General features: G+C 36.8%; 1 protein-coding gene across 1 annotated transcript; it reads right to left on the reverse strand.

Annotated features, from left to right (window-relative positions):
* Positions 1-2077: 2077 nt before the first annotated feature.
* Positions 2078-2578, reverse strand: LOC125829401 (uncharacterized). The gene has a single exon (XM_049508623.1). It carries the CDS (start codon positions 2576-2578, stop codon positions 2078-2080), a length of 501 nt encoding a protein of 166 aa, XP_049364580.1.
* Between the last annotated feature and the right edge of the window lie 13199 nt (positions 2579-15777).

The raw sequence follows: 15777 nt of genomic DNA on the forward strand, positions 1-15777 counted from the left end.
ATCATCATTATCATTAGTTGTGAGGACCCAAGGTAGCCCCTAGGTGTAACATGACGTATAGAACCCCAAGAGGCCCCATACAACTCATATAGCGTGCATCATACAAGATCATAGAGTTTAAAAGATTTAAAAGATAGTTTCAACATATAAAAGTATTATAGAGAAATGCGGAAGTCTAACATCGTCTCAAAGCTATCTAGTACATAAGACAATTTCAGAAAATTGCTCAAAAAATATTGAAGCCAAATCTAGATGTCATTCATGTCATGTGGCCAAACTTTATAGAATATATAGACAATCTTATCTATAACCCTTCTTGAGTCATAAACATACTTTCAAGAACGTGCATTCGTTTCAATAATTCATAAGCTTCATCATGTTTTCAAATTCAAAGAATCTTCAAATTCATTTACATTAATTTCATAAAGAGAAGACATGCATATTTTCATAAATTCATCTTTCATAGTTCAAGACCCACAATACATTAACATAGCTTAGAAAACATGGGTTATGCATGGGTTCATGAGAAATCAACTTAAAACATACAATTACTTCAATTCATGCATAAAAGTTCATAAATGAATCAAATAAATCAACATTGAAAGAACCCATGACATAGAAGAAAACCCTAACTCAATTGGAGAATTCTAACTTTGTAAATTGGAGAATTTGTTAACTCCATGGAAGAAAGGGCTCCATGGATGAAAACAATCATACCTCAATGCCAAAATCTTGCCTTTAATGGTGGAATTGGAGACTTGACTTGAAACCCTAGGTTGATCTCTTCTTCTTCAAGCTTTCTAGAGGAGAAATATTTTGAGAGGAAGACTTGTCCTTCTTTTAGGAATTTGAGAGAATGATTTCAATCAGGTAAAATTTGGGGTTGAAATACTTATATAGGGGTTCTAAAAGCCCCTAAAAATAATTGACGCCACCAATGACGGTGGGGGACCTACAGTCCGTGGTTCCACCTACGGACCGTCATAGTCCACCATCCTTGGTTTCAAAGACCACTAAATGTGGACCCCCAAACGACGAACTAGACCTACAGTCCGTGGGTCCATTGATGGACCGTGGACCACCACCGTAGGTCCCAAATTTTACCTCAAAATTATTCTAAGTCTTGGGACTCACCTACGAACCTTACCTACAATTCGTACATTGAACAACAGACCATCCTGGTGAGCCATCGAAAAAGTACTGAAACTTGACATTTTGGAAAATCTCAACTTGCTATCCATGCCACCACCTACAGACCGTCATTCCACCTATGATCCGTGGATGGCGTCGTTAGTGATAACACCAAATCTGTGAAAAACTAAATTTTTTTCTCCCTTTTTGAATCTGTGGTGTTACAATATCCCCCTTGGGAATATTCGTCTACTAATGGAACTCAAACTAGCACAAAAAAGTAGGAGATAAACTAACAACGCAATCATCAATGGAAATTCATCAAAATGCACATAACCAAGGAGGAACCTCGACTCTAAGCTAAATCATACTTTTTAAAAAACATCTTTTCATAAGAATAACATGTAAGATTTTACTCAATGCACATAAACATGAAGCAACCAATTAAACAAAATCATATTTTTGAAAAATCAATTTTTCCATGCGCATGCATACATGAGGAAACATGAGAATGACTAAGACATGAGAATCCTAAAGAATGAACCATGTGGGGCTAAGACCTCAAGCTACACTCAAAGATAAAGGAAAAAGATAGGGATACTAAGAAGTCACATTGCCTCCAAACTTTCACCCACCAAACCATAACAAGGAACTCTTCCAAAACCAACATAGTTCTACTCACGTACCAACCATGAAGCACAGTATCTCCCCCTTGGGAGCAAACCCCATTTGTCTTTTTGATTCCATCTCCCTCAATCCCAAACATAACACCAAACTCTTAACAACCAGTAAACCATTGATACAAGTAAACACTTAAGAAGTTTCCATAAGGATTTTCAAGGATTACTCCAAACACAATCTCCATATATGGAGTCTTACCATATCCAACAAAAAAATCAACATAAAGCAATACATAACCACAAGCTAAAAGAACTTAACTTATTAATTACCACATCTGGGGAACCTCATGATCTTCTTGAGTATGAGAAACATAGAACCTATCTTGTTTCCGACCACCATTAGGACCGGAGGAATGGTAGGGTGGAGTCCATTGACGATTATCTCCCTCATTCCTAGCAACCATAGGACAATTCCTTATTTTATGATCCGTATTTCCACAACCAAAACACGCGTTTGAACCGGTTAGAACCCTTATGTCTTCTCCCACACTTCCGGCACTTGGGCCACATTTTTCACTACCTCCCTTACCTTGAGAATGATCACTTCCATCGAACCTTGAATGTGAGAATTCACCATCATCCCTTCTTGCCCTCTTTGAATCCTTAGTTTTCTCCTTAAGCTTTTCTTCTTCTATTTGTTGTGCATGCACTTTCAAACGGGAGACATCCATCTCTTTAATAAGCATGGCGGTTAGGCATTCTTTGACCACTAAGTTGGAAGAACTCGATACAAACTTACTCATCCTTGCCCTTGGATCGGCAACCATAGTTGGAACATATTTAGACAATTGTGTGAATTTCAAAGCATACTCCTTTACACTCATACCTCCTTGAGGATGATTAATAAACTCAAATAATGTTGCCTCTCTCATTTCAAGGGGAAATAACCTATCAAGAAAAGCAACCTTAAATTTCTCCTAATCAAGAGGACCCTCATCAACTACCCTCTCTTAGTTCCATTGGTTGAACCAAAATTGAGCAACACTTTTAAGTTGATAAGCGACCAATTCCACCTTTTCAACTGACATAATACCCATAATTTCCACTATCTTATAAATCTCATCAATGAACTCTTGAGGATCTTTCTCAACGTTAGACTAATGAAATTCTGGAGGAGTCATTCTAATAAAGTCCCTCACCCTTGTTGTCACCGTATCCACCCTTGGGTTAACGGGAGCCACCACCTCTCTATTTGCTTGAGCCATCATAGCTTGGGCCAATGCATGAAATGCGGCTCAGAACTCATCATTAGTCAATAGCTCAGCCAAAGGGTTGACCGGCACTCGGGTAACCTCTTACCTCAAATTTTCATGAACATTCCTATTCTTTCTCACGTGATTCCTTCGTGGAGGGATATTCTGAAAAACATAAATAGGGGTTAGGAGATAAAGACACCTAGAGGTACACTGTATTGCACGACTTTAGACTAATGAAAGAAGTGGAGTTTCCTAAACATCCTGTAGACTTTCATTCATAAATTTGGCACACTTCACACTCATGAACAAGAATCTACTCGACGTGGCTTATGAGACATCCTAGGATCTTCCTAAACCTTGTGCTATGAATATCAAGTTCATTGATGAGGTTTACAAGGTGTTGATGATCATGGGAGTGACGTCGATGGAAAAGGTGGAGTTAGCATCAACTTAAGGGTGTTGCTCATATTTGGTTCAGTCAATGGAATGAAGAGAGACCGAAAGATGTCGGTATTGTTGATTGGGAAAAGTTCAAGGTTGTTTTCCTTGATAGGTTCTTTTCCCCTTGAGATGGGAGAGGCAAAGGTTCTTGAGTTGATCAACCTTTGTCAAGGAAGTATGAGTGTGATGGAATATGCTTTGAAGTTCACAAAACTGTCTTGATATGCTCCCTCAATGGTTGCCGATCGTAGGGCAAAGATGAGTAAGTTTATTTCAGGTGTATCCGATATGGTTATTAAGGTCTGCCGTACCACCATGCTTGTTAATGACATGGAGATTTCTCATCTCATGGTTCATGCTTAACATATCGAAGAGGAGAAACTTAAGGAAAATTCTAGGGAGGCAAAGAGGGCTAAAACTGGTGATGATAATTTCTCTCGTGCAAGGTCCGATGGACATGGTCGTCCTAGATTTTTGACAAAGGTTTTCCAGTCAAGGTTCCTCCAATGCTCCTACTAGGTTCAACAAAGATAAGGTCTCTAACCTTAAGCCTCAAGGAAGGAATGGTAGTGGGTCCTTATTGCCTACTTATGCTAAGTGTGGAACAAAGCATAAGGGTAAATGTCTACCGGGTTCTAATGCTTGTTTTGGTTATGGTTAGATGGACCACACGATAAGAGATTGTCCTTTAGTTTCTAAGAATAAAGGAGATAATCACCGAAGGGCTCAACCAAATACTTCATCCAGTCCAAGTGGTTCGGGTTCAAATACTCCTAAGAAAAACCAATTATATGCACTTCAAACTCGTGGTGAGCAAGACGGTTCTCCCGATGTGGTTACAGGTATGTTGAAAGTCTTTCAAATTGATGTTGATCCCGGTGCTACCTTGTCTTTTGTGACGCCATATGTGGCTATGAGGTTTGATGTTCTTCTCGATGTGTTGTTAGATCCCTTTTCTGTCTCTACTCCTGTTGGTGGTTCTATTGTGGCTTAGAGGGTCTATAGAAAATGTCTCGTTTCCTCATCCCATAGAGTTAATCTTGTTGACTTGGTAGAGCTTGAGATTCTAGATTTTGATGTTATCCTTGGTATGGATTGACTGCACTCATATTATGCCTCTATTGATTGTATAACTCGTGTAGTCAAGTTTCAGTTTTCAAATAAGCCTGTCTTAGAATGGAAATAGGGAAATTCTATGCCTAAGGGTCGGTTTGTCTCTTGTCTTAAAGCTAGAAAGATGATTGCTAAAGGTTGCATTTACCATCTAGTTAGGGTGAGGGATGTTGATTCCTAAACCCCTACTATTGAGTCGGTCCCCGTTGTGAATTAGTTTCTGTAAGTGTTCCTACATGATCTACCCTGTATTCCTCCCGAAAGGGAAATAGACTTCGGTGTTGACCTTCTCCCAGATACGCAACCTATTTTTGTTCCTGCTTACCAAATGGCTCCGACAGAACTAGAGGAGTTGAAAGAACAATTGAAAGATTTGTTGGATAAGGGTTTCATCCAACCGAGTATCTCTCCATGGGGGCTCCATTTTTGTTTGTTCGAAAGGATGGTTCTCTTCGTATGTGTATTGACTTCTGACAATTGAATGAGATTACCGTTAAGAATAAATATTCCCTTCAAAAGATAGATGATTTGTTTGACCAACTTCAAGGATCAAGTTACTTCTCTAAGATTTACCTCCGATCGGGCTATCACCAATTGAGGGTGAAGGAAGATGACATTATGAAAATGGCTTTTAGAACCCGATATGGTCATTATGAGTTTTTGGTGATGTCCTTTGGTTTGACTAATTCTCTAGTGGCATTTATGAATTTAATTAATAGACTGTTTAGACAATACTTTGACACGTTTGTGATTATTTTCATTGATGATATATATTGATCTATTCGAGAAGTAGGGATGAGCATATTGATCGTTTGAGGATTGTGTTGTAAATTCTCAAGGACCAACAACTCTTTGCAAAGTTTAGCAAGTGTGAGTTTTTGCTAAGGTCCGTAGCTTTCCTTGGCCATATTGTTTCAAATAAGGGTATTGAGGTTGATCATAAGAAGATGGGTGCGGTTAAGAGTTGGCCTAGACCTCTATCCCCTTCGAATATTAGGAGCTTCTTGGGTTTGGCGGGTTACTGTAAAAGGTTTGTTGAGGGGTTTTATTCGATTGCCTCTCCATTGACAAGATTGACTCAAAAAAGACTAAGTTCATATGGTCCCAAGGTTGTGAAAATAGTTTTCAAGAATTGATAGATAGACTTACTTTTGCTCCGGTGTTGACTTTACCGATAGGGACTGATGGTTTTTTGGTTTACTGTGATGCCTCGAGAATTGGGCTAGGATGTGTGCTTATGCAAAATGAGAAAGTTATTTCCTATGCCTCAAGGCAACTTAAGATTCATAAGACGAATTATCCTATCCATGACCTTGAACTAGAGACAATTATTTTTGCCTTAAAGATTTGGAGACATTATTTGTATGGTGTTAATGTGGATGTCTTTACCGACCACAAGAATTTTCAATATGTGTTTAACCAGAAGGATTGTTGCTCCCAATTGCACAAGCAAGTGTACGTGGTCGCGCAAGTAATATAGTGGCTCTTAAAAGAACCAGATTATCGAACCCAAATGACTTGTCAATTAACTATTTTTACTAAATTATATTGGTCTAATTATTTATTTACGAGTGTCAAAAGAAAAGAATGCAAGAACAAAATAATAAAATTACTTACAATAGTTGGAAAATCCCAGGGCTGCAGCATGTAATGAATCTCATGTATCATATTCTTGGCTTAGAACTAATTTTAGTTGTCAAGTTACTGGTTTACAGGGTTAATTGTATGAGTCGAGCTACACACCTCTAGTCGCCTACTCCAATTAGCTATCTAACTACATTGTTGAGCGGGGATAAATAGACTAATTGGCGAGTATTTATATTTCATCCTGTTTCGTAACCAAGCAAATTGTTCGTCCGGGTGTCACTCCTAAACACAAATCACCTCAATCAAATAGATCGATCCAGCTCTCTATATTCTTTGGTCTATCTAACCTCTCCTCTCTCAATTTTAAGATTAGACAATATATCTATCTCTAGATGGCCAGTCAAGAAATACTAAAATAAGAATATACAAGTAACTTATAATGACAACCAAGAATTAATTCATAAACCTCAAATAATCGACATTTAATTCGTGGCTACAGCCCCAGAACAAGGGCGTTTAGCCACTAATCTCTAAGAAAATAACAAGAAGAAAAAATCCCTAAAAAATATTGACGACTTTTTACTTGATGCCCTCTGATTGATCTCCTCTAATGTAATCCTCCAATAATTATTTCTATGGACTATTTATAGATGTAGTAAAGCCTAAATAAAATAATTGATTCCAAAGCAAATTAGGAATCCAAAACCAAACGAAATTTGGTTCTCTTCTTTTTCACGTGAAACTGTATTGCCGAACCGCCTCACGTTCTTGTTCCTTCAATTGCTGCCAGTGGCAAGGCCAATATCAATTGGCGTTCTTTGGCTATCTACATATAAATATGAATATAATATTCAATTTAATCCATTAAGCTTCCTGCTTAATTTTCTTCTGTAATCTTTCATCTTTAATTCGTTTTAGCTCCAAACTTCTTCAACTTTACGTCAATATACTCCTACAAATAAAATACACTATTTAGCACAATCCATAAATTTAATGCTCAAAAAGGACATATATAAATAATAAATGTGAGGCAAATAATGATTATAAATATATATTTTTGGCCTCACATCAAGGATCTAAATCTTCACCAGAGAAGGTGGCTTGAGTTATTGAATAATTATGATTTGAGCATTCTCTATCACCCCAGTAAAGCGAATGTGGTGTTGGATGTTCTTAGTCGGTTATCTATGGGTAGTGTTGCTCCTATTGAAGAAAATAAGAAATAGTTGGTTCGAGATGTTCATAGATTGGCCCGATTGGGTGTTCAGTTTTTAAGGGTGATGTTACCATTCATAATGGATCATTATTGTCTTTCATGACAGATGTGAAGGCCAAGCAAGGTCTTGATCCAACTTTGGTTGAATTAAAGAAGGCGGTGCTCAAGAAGTCCGTTGAGGCTTTCTTCTAAGGGGGAGATGGAGTACATAGATATCAAAGTCGTTTGTGTGTTCATAATATATATGACTTGAGAGAACATATCTTGTCAGAATCCCATAGTTCTCAATATTCCATTCACCCAAGAACCACAATAATGTACCGTGATTTGCGCGAGATCTATTGGTGGAATGGGATGAAGAAGGATATTGCGGAGTTTGTGGCCAAATGTCCTAATTTTCAACAAGTGAAAGTTGAGCATTAGAGACCGGGAGATTTATCCCAAGATATAAGCATCCCTACTTGGAAGTGTAAAGCTGTGAATATGGACTTCATAGTTGGTTTGCCTCGCACCCGGCGATAATATTACTCGATTTGGGTTATAGTAGATCGAATGACGAAATCGTCTTATTTCATCCCTATCAAAATTTCTTATTCGACAGAGGATTATGCTAAGTTGTACTTGGGGGAAATTGTAAAGTTGCATGGAGTGCCTTTGTCCATTATCTCCGATCGTGGGACTTAATTCTCTCCTAAGTTTTAGAAATATTTTGAAAAGGGTGTTGGTACCTGTGTTAAGCTTAGTACGACCTTTCATCCCTAAACTGATGGGCAAGCGGAGCGTACTATCTAAACTTTGGAAGATATGTTAAGAGCTTGTGTGATTGACTTTAAGGGTAATTGGGATGATCATTTGCCTTTGTTTGAGTTTGCCTATAACAATAGTTATCAATCAAGTATTGGTATGGCTTCATTTGAAACATTGTATGGTAGGAGACATAGATCTCCTATAGGTTCCTCTGACGTGGGTAAGGTGGCCCTAATAGGTCTCGAGTTGGTACATGAGGCAATGGAGAAAGTTCAACTTATTATAAAAAGGTTGAAAACGGCTCAAAGTCGACAAAAATTATATGCTAATGTTAGAAGAAGAGATCTTGAGTTTGATCTTAATGATTGTGTCTATTTGAAAATTTCACCCATGAAGGTGTGATGAGGTTTGTTAAGAAAGGGAAGCTTAGTCGCTGATATGTAGGCCCATATCAAATTTTGAGATGTGTTGGTAAGGTTGCTTATGAACTAGATTAAGCTAATGAATTGGCATCGGTGCATCCGGTTTTCCATGTCTCTATGTTGAAGAAATATGTTGGATATACGACTTCTATAGTTCCCTTAGAACGTTTGGGAGTTAAGGAGAATCTTTCTTATGAAGAAGTTACGGTTGAGATTTTAGACCGGAAAGTGAAGAAGTTGAGAAACAAAGAAGTTGCTTTCGTGAAAGTGTTGTGGATGAATCAGTTAGTTGAGGGTGCTACTTGGGAGATTGAGTTGATATGATGTCCCGATATCCTCATCTCTTTCCTTCTACCCCTACTCTAGCTTGAGGTAATGAGTACCTCATGGTTTACTCTTTGTTTTGGGGTCATGTGTCTTAGATATTTTCATGATTTCCTTATTTATTGATGTTCATGAAAAGTTTATGCTTTGAGAAAATGAGTTTATTTGATTGATACGTTCATTTTTATGTCCCTTTGTGTATGAGTTGCATATAGACTTCATGATGTAATGTTTTGAACATGTTTTAGGTTGGAGTTTATGTTTCCTCCTCCGATATGTGCATTTCATGCATGATGGGCTGTTAGACTTAGTTTCTACCCCTCTTATGATGTCTTGAATCTCATTCGAGAATGAATGATCCCAAGGGGGATATAATGTAACACCTCAAATTCGAGAAAGGGAAGAATTTTAGTTTTTCAGAAGAATCTGGTGCCATCCGACGGAGGCCAGACACGACTCATGGACTAAGACACAGACTGTAGGTCTGGTCTGTTGATTGGTCACCCAAACAGGTTCAGAGGACCACGAACCACGACTTGGACCAACAGATCATCGTTGGGTCCACAGTCCATGGATTGAGGTCCGTTGATCATGGCCTTAATTTCTAGTTTCTGACACCAGTCGACGAAATTGTAGGACAGAGAGTTGGTCAAGGTCCGTAGGTCGACAATTATTTTTAGGGGCAGTTGGGTCTTTTTCTAATTATTTTATTCCCCAAATACTATGTCATTTTACGTATGCCTAAAACCCCTATATAAGTATTTTAACCCCCAAATTTTCCCAATTGAAAATCATTCTCTCAAATTTCTGAAAGAAGATCAAGTCTCATCTCTAATATATTTTTCTCTCTAGAAAGCTTGAAGAAGAAGGATTAAACCTGGGGTTTCAAGTCCAGTCTCCATTCCTCCATTGAAGATAAACAATTGGCTTTGATGTATGATAGTTTTCATCCATGGATTCCTTCCATTCATAGAGTTCCCAAATTCTCCTATTTTTAAAGTTAGAATTCCCCGATTGAGTTAGGGTTTTCTTCTATGTTATAGGTTCTGCTAATTGTTGATCTAGTTGATTGATTTATGATCTATGATGCATGAATTAAGCTAATCTCATGTTTTTATGATGATCCCCCATGAACCCATGTAATCCCCATGTTTTCCAAGTTATGATAATATAATGTGGGTTCTAGATTATGAAATAAGATTATATGAGATCAAGCATAAATTCATAGAATTACATGAAAATATGATGAATATCTATGAACCCATGTCAAACTCATGTTTTCTTGACATTGATTACTGAAAGTTGGCTTGAACCTTGAAAGGTGAATTATGGAATTATGCATCTTCTTATTAGATTTATGTAATTGTTTAATGGATGCTTTGAGAGTGCAGTATCAATGATAATGTTGTTGTTGTATTGTTGAAAGTATTTTCTCATATACACATGTAAGCATGAATTGTGAAAGGTTTTCTCACATGATAAGGGTTCCTAGGGTTGAAAGGCTTTCTCACCTAAAATGAACCAATGCTAATAAGCTATTCTAATGATGAGGCAAGAGGCGATTACCCATGACCTCCAATGTTAAGACAATAGGCAATTACCCATGTCATATGAAATAAGGACAAGTGGCGATTACCCATGTTCCTTTAAGAGCTAAGATGAACATGACAAAGAACTAGTCTGTGGAAGTTAAGCTTAGAACAAAGTGGACAAGTGGTGATTACCGAAGTCTCATAAACTATGTGCCAACATAGGATTGTCTAGATAGACATTCACTAGTAAATCCACAATAGCTAGAAGTTCATGGTCCTTACTGTGGCAAGTAGGACACCTCTTTTTGGTGTGGGGTAGACACCAGATTCCATGTTTCTAGCTCATAGTCTTATATGTCGGTTAAGGCTACTTCCCACGAATAAGCAAATGTTATTATGATCCAAGGTTACTTCAAGGAAGTATGTAAGTATGTTTTAAGGTGATGCTCACTTGCATTGATCATGTTTTTATTACTTATGGTTTCTATAGTCTCAAGATAGATATTTTAGCTTGATCATTCCTTACTCATGAAAATGTCCCTTTTTAGCATTTTTAAATGTTTAATGCATGACTATCATACTAGGTACATATTTTGTACTAACACATACTCTTGCCTACATTTCCCCAAATGTAGGATCCGATAGCTAGAGTTCTCAGTTTTGTGGCTAAAGGTTGATTCAAGAGATTTTCGAGCTTGGTGAGTCCTCTTTCTTCGAGGACGAATTTCATTATTTTTAGTTTTCTTTCTTACTTTCATTTTTTGGACATGATATATGGGATAAGCCCAATTTCATTCTATTGTATTAGATTGTTATTGAGACAAGTTTTTAGACTTCCACTTTACTTTTATAAAACTTTGGACTTGAAATGTTGTCTTTATTTCCTTTGTTCTATTTCTTATGTTATGAATGCTAAGTGGCTTGTATGGGGCCTCTCGGGGTCCTATACGCCATGTTACATCAAGGGTGTACCCCTGGGTTGTGACAAGATTGCGATAATAGAAATATTACCTACTTCCACACCGAATATATATCACATAACCCATAGAGTATTGATGGAACATGATAATTCATATTCTTTTATGTAACTGTAAATTATTATAAGTTATGACAGGATTTTTAATGTAATGATAGGATGATAAATTAAAATTACTGCTAATTAATCAATAATAGCTTTTTTATAAAACCAAAGAAATAGCTAGCAAGGAATATAATAGATAAACTTATAAAATTAAGAGGTTGTATATAAAAAGCTTTTTAGAAACCAAAAACAATGTGTCGATCATACATAAAAAAATGATAAATAAGTAATTTAGAGAGATCAAACTTTCCCTCAAAATAAATTAATGTATCTTGTACTGTAAATATTTCATTCTAAAATTTCTAGATATAGTGTTTAATTACCTACATCTTAAAAGTGTCTGCCTTCCGAATAGAAGTTGAGTAAGCAGAAAGTATTCATTTCCATATTACAGAGGCATCAAACTTGTTGTACATTGATGAAACTAGTGCAAATGAGTGTTTAATAAATCATACAAGCAAATCATTTATCATCGGTATATTGGACAAGTGAAAAACTCGAATGAAGCGTAATACAACATAATAATTTATAGTATTAGTGTTTTTTAATCTATTACACTAGGTTACTTAACTTTTTTTAGATCGCTTATAACCAAGAATTATAAAAAAATTCTTTAAATGTTTGTTCCTCCTTTTAGTCCACACCTCATTTATAGAATAACTATTCTATACAAAGATACGATTAAAAACAGTAAACAAAAAATTATGTAGTAGTTTAACAATGAAAATATCACGTTTATGAGCACTTGAAGAGGTGCTCGATAGATTAAATTATATTATTGAAGGAAACAAAATGAATTTGTAGTCCACGACTCATATATAAGACTATTTATACAAAGATATATGATAAAATAATTTTAAAAAAAATTGTGTAGTAGTTCAATAATGAAACAATCACGTTTATGGACACTTGAAGAAGAGTTCGATATATTGTATTATATTATTGAAAGCAAAAAAATGAAGGACGTGAATTGTATAACGGTTAAGGAGACTCCAAACCCGCCCTATATACAACTAGAGCTTTGGGAACCCTTTTATTTTCAACATGGATCTAACAAGGCGAAAGTCTATTACAACATGCTTCACACAACTATGATTGACAATACTCTTACTCAAGAATGAGGTTCGAAGATTATCGCGAGTAAATAGCAGGTAATTTATGTACATTAATAATGCATATGCAAGTTTGTTTGTTTAATTATTTGAAAGATTATACATTAAGATAAATAAATATAAAATAGTTGTTTCTTGGATTAAATTAGCTAAAAATCGAGTAATTTGGAAATCAACATTGTACTCCTTATAATCAAAGTAGCTCGAAAAATCTATCCTTTCAACTCCTCCATAATATCATGCAAATATCATAAAAACATTTAGCTCGTACACCACTTATCACAAAGTAAAAACACAGAATTCTGTACGTATTAATTCAGAAAATATATTCCCTAGGTCTTCAATCTGTCTACAAATGAGGTAAGTATCAAAAACATATAAAAAATATCCTTTTTTGAGTTTCATACCTAAACTATTGGAAGTGTGAATTTCATACATAAACTATCACTTATTAGTTTGAGAAACACATTTAAATATATCACGCCCCGAGTATACACCCTGGACATGGCTGGCACTCGAGAACCATTTCTGATCCCCAAGCAAACCCTCGCCCTGGTTTACTATGACCCACATGACTCTACATGATACGCGGGAGCTTAAACATATGAGCATTTTGAATAGTCTTAATTCATTTTCTTGAAATACTTAACATAATACATAAGTTAAACGAACATCGTGAGGAAACAATGGGAAAACATCTAATCTATCATGACCCAAGGTACACCCTATGAGTAACATGGCATATAGGACACCGAGAGGCCCTACACTATCACGCCCCGAGACTACACCCTGGACTATGATGAGTCTGAGATTTTGTCTCATTTAGGGCTTTGTTTACATAGTTTTGTTGTTTTCAATGCCTAATTTGTGCTCCAAACTGATAATTATGTGTTGATTTGTAGATAGGAAAATAAAAGAGCAAGGAAAGGACATTAATGGGCAAAAGAGAGAAGAACAACAAAGTTGAAGATCGCCAAAGCCACTCGTGGTTCGTCGAGTGGCCTCTTCGCTCGCCTAAAATTACAACATGCTACACCTTGAATGAGAGAAATTGGGCGAAGTACTGCACCCATCAGAGACACGCTGATCGGATCGGCGCAGGAAACTCAGTCCGCCGAATGTTACAAAACTATCAATGAAGGTGCAAGCAAAATCGACAATCAACAAAAGCAAACGGCGCATCGTCGAACCCATCAGCAACCCTGACCTACACCGCCCAATGTGACAATACAAAATTGGTAAGAATTCAAGATAAAAAGGCGACACATAGGGACGTTTGGCGAGTCACCGATCTGCTTGGTGACACACGACTTATCTCGTGGAATAACCCCGAAGGCCAAATTCTGAAAGCGTATAAATTGATTTTAAAAAGGAGATCAGGGGATCCTATCATTACGAAACTTATAGTTTTAACGGAAACATTGTTTTTGCTTAGTTTCGAAGAGTTTTTCTAGTAGTTTTTGAATTGGGTTTTGGAATTGAAGCTAAATCAAAGCATTGTAAAGGCTTGGAGATTAATACCCTACTATGGATAATATAATCGTTATTGATTTCTTAATTTTTATGATGTGTGGCTAAAACTCCCATTCTCGGAGGTGTGATCATGTGATTAATTGTCTTAATAAGCTTATGGGTGTTAGTAATTATTTGTTTTTTTGCTGTTTTGAAGTGGGTTTGATTTATAGCGGAGGTTCAATTTAAGAATTGTAGTAAAGATTGCAATTCTAGTTTAGTATTCTATGCTTGCTTGAGAAACAGGTGTAGATTCAAGGTTATAAATTGGTGTTTGTAGTAATTGGGTTGTTGTGGGTTTAGCTCGATAGAGTGAATCTTAACTCGATTCTACCTATCTAGTTTGAGTGAGTAGATAAATGGACGTATTAGGTTGGTTATAGGATATGCCTATCGAGGTTTGAGATAACTCGCTTGAATCGTAATAGTTGTTCGAGAGAAAGCTATTGCATTTATAGACTAGCCTACCTATTAAGATTCAGTGAACTTTAGTAATTGCTAATCACCCATTTAGCGAAATTGGCAATTAGGTGGTCACATCCCCCGGTATCCCTTATGTACTTGATTACTCCCATGTTTTCTAATTGTTGTAGTTTTTAATTGACAAACTTTATCCCCCATCCCTCGGTATCCCTTATGTACTTGATTACCCCTTTGATTTACCTAAATGATTTTGCTAATTTCTATTCCTACAATTGATTAGACCACATTTATAAATTCGTAACCAAATTCTAACTTATATCACTCCCTGTGGGATCTACCCCAACTCTTTGTAGGGCTTATAGTAGATTGCGACCGCCTACACCTAGTATTATATGAGGTGTAGTTGAGCGTTTATCAAAATGGCGCAGCTGCTAGGGAGTGGTATTTAGAATTCTCTTATTGAAGTTTAGATTGTGATCTTTTTGTTTTGTAGTTGAATCGACTTACCTTATTTATTGTTTGTTGTGAGCTTTTTGTAAGAAGGATTCAAGATTAGTGCGAATGGCAGCACCATGAACCAACTTGGCCACAAATATGATGTTGGTGACTTGAATAATGCCAATGAAGCTCAATTGCAGAGAGTAGGTGCTATTCGCTTACCTCTAGTCGTGGGTTATGCTGCACGCCTTTTGAAAAGCACGATGCTCCAACTATTGCACGCTAAGGGTGTATTTTGAGGGCTGGATCATGAGAACCCCCATGACCATATTCGGAACTTTATGGATATATGTAGTCCATTCTCGCTCAAGAATATTTCACAAGAATCAGTTTGGCTCTGGTCTTTCCCTTTCTCTTTGATAGGGAAGAAACCAAGTGGTTAGCGAACCTACCGAGGAACTCCATTTTGTCTTGGGAAGAACTTACAGAGACATTCTACATAAGATTCTTTCCACCCTAAAAAGTGGTAAAGTTGTGTGACAATATCCAGAACTTCAAGCGAGTAGAACGGGAACCAATTCATGAAACATGGCTGCTATAGTGTCCTACTAATGGGCTTCCAGGTAATGCTACAATAATTTGAAGTAGCATGTCACGTCCTGAAGCTACCCAGGGAGTAAACATGGGACCTAGGATCATGAGTGACCCAAAGCTAACCCCGATGGCATATCATAAGCATACGTAAAGATAAACTAAAACAAGAAAAACTATGCGGAAGCTTAAAACATGAGATCAACTGAAATGATGGGGAATACCTAATAC

Source organism: Solanum verrucosum, unplaced genomic scaffold (assembly GCF_900185275.1).
Source record: "Solanum verrucosum unplaced genomic scaffold, falcon-dt-bn FXZP01000019.1, whole genome shotgun sequence".
Classification (NCBI taxonomy): domain Eukaryota; kingdom Viridiplantae; phylum Streptophyta; class Magnoliopsida; order Solanales; family Solanaceae; genus Solanum; species Solanum verrucosum.

Coding starts and splice junctions, on each gene's coding strand:
- LOC125829401 (XM_049508623.1), bottom strand. CDS start 2,578: ATGGTTGCCGATCCAAGGGCAAGGATGAGTAAGTTTGTATCGAGTTCT.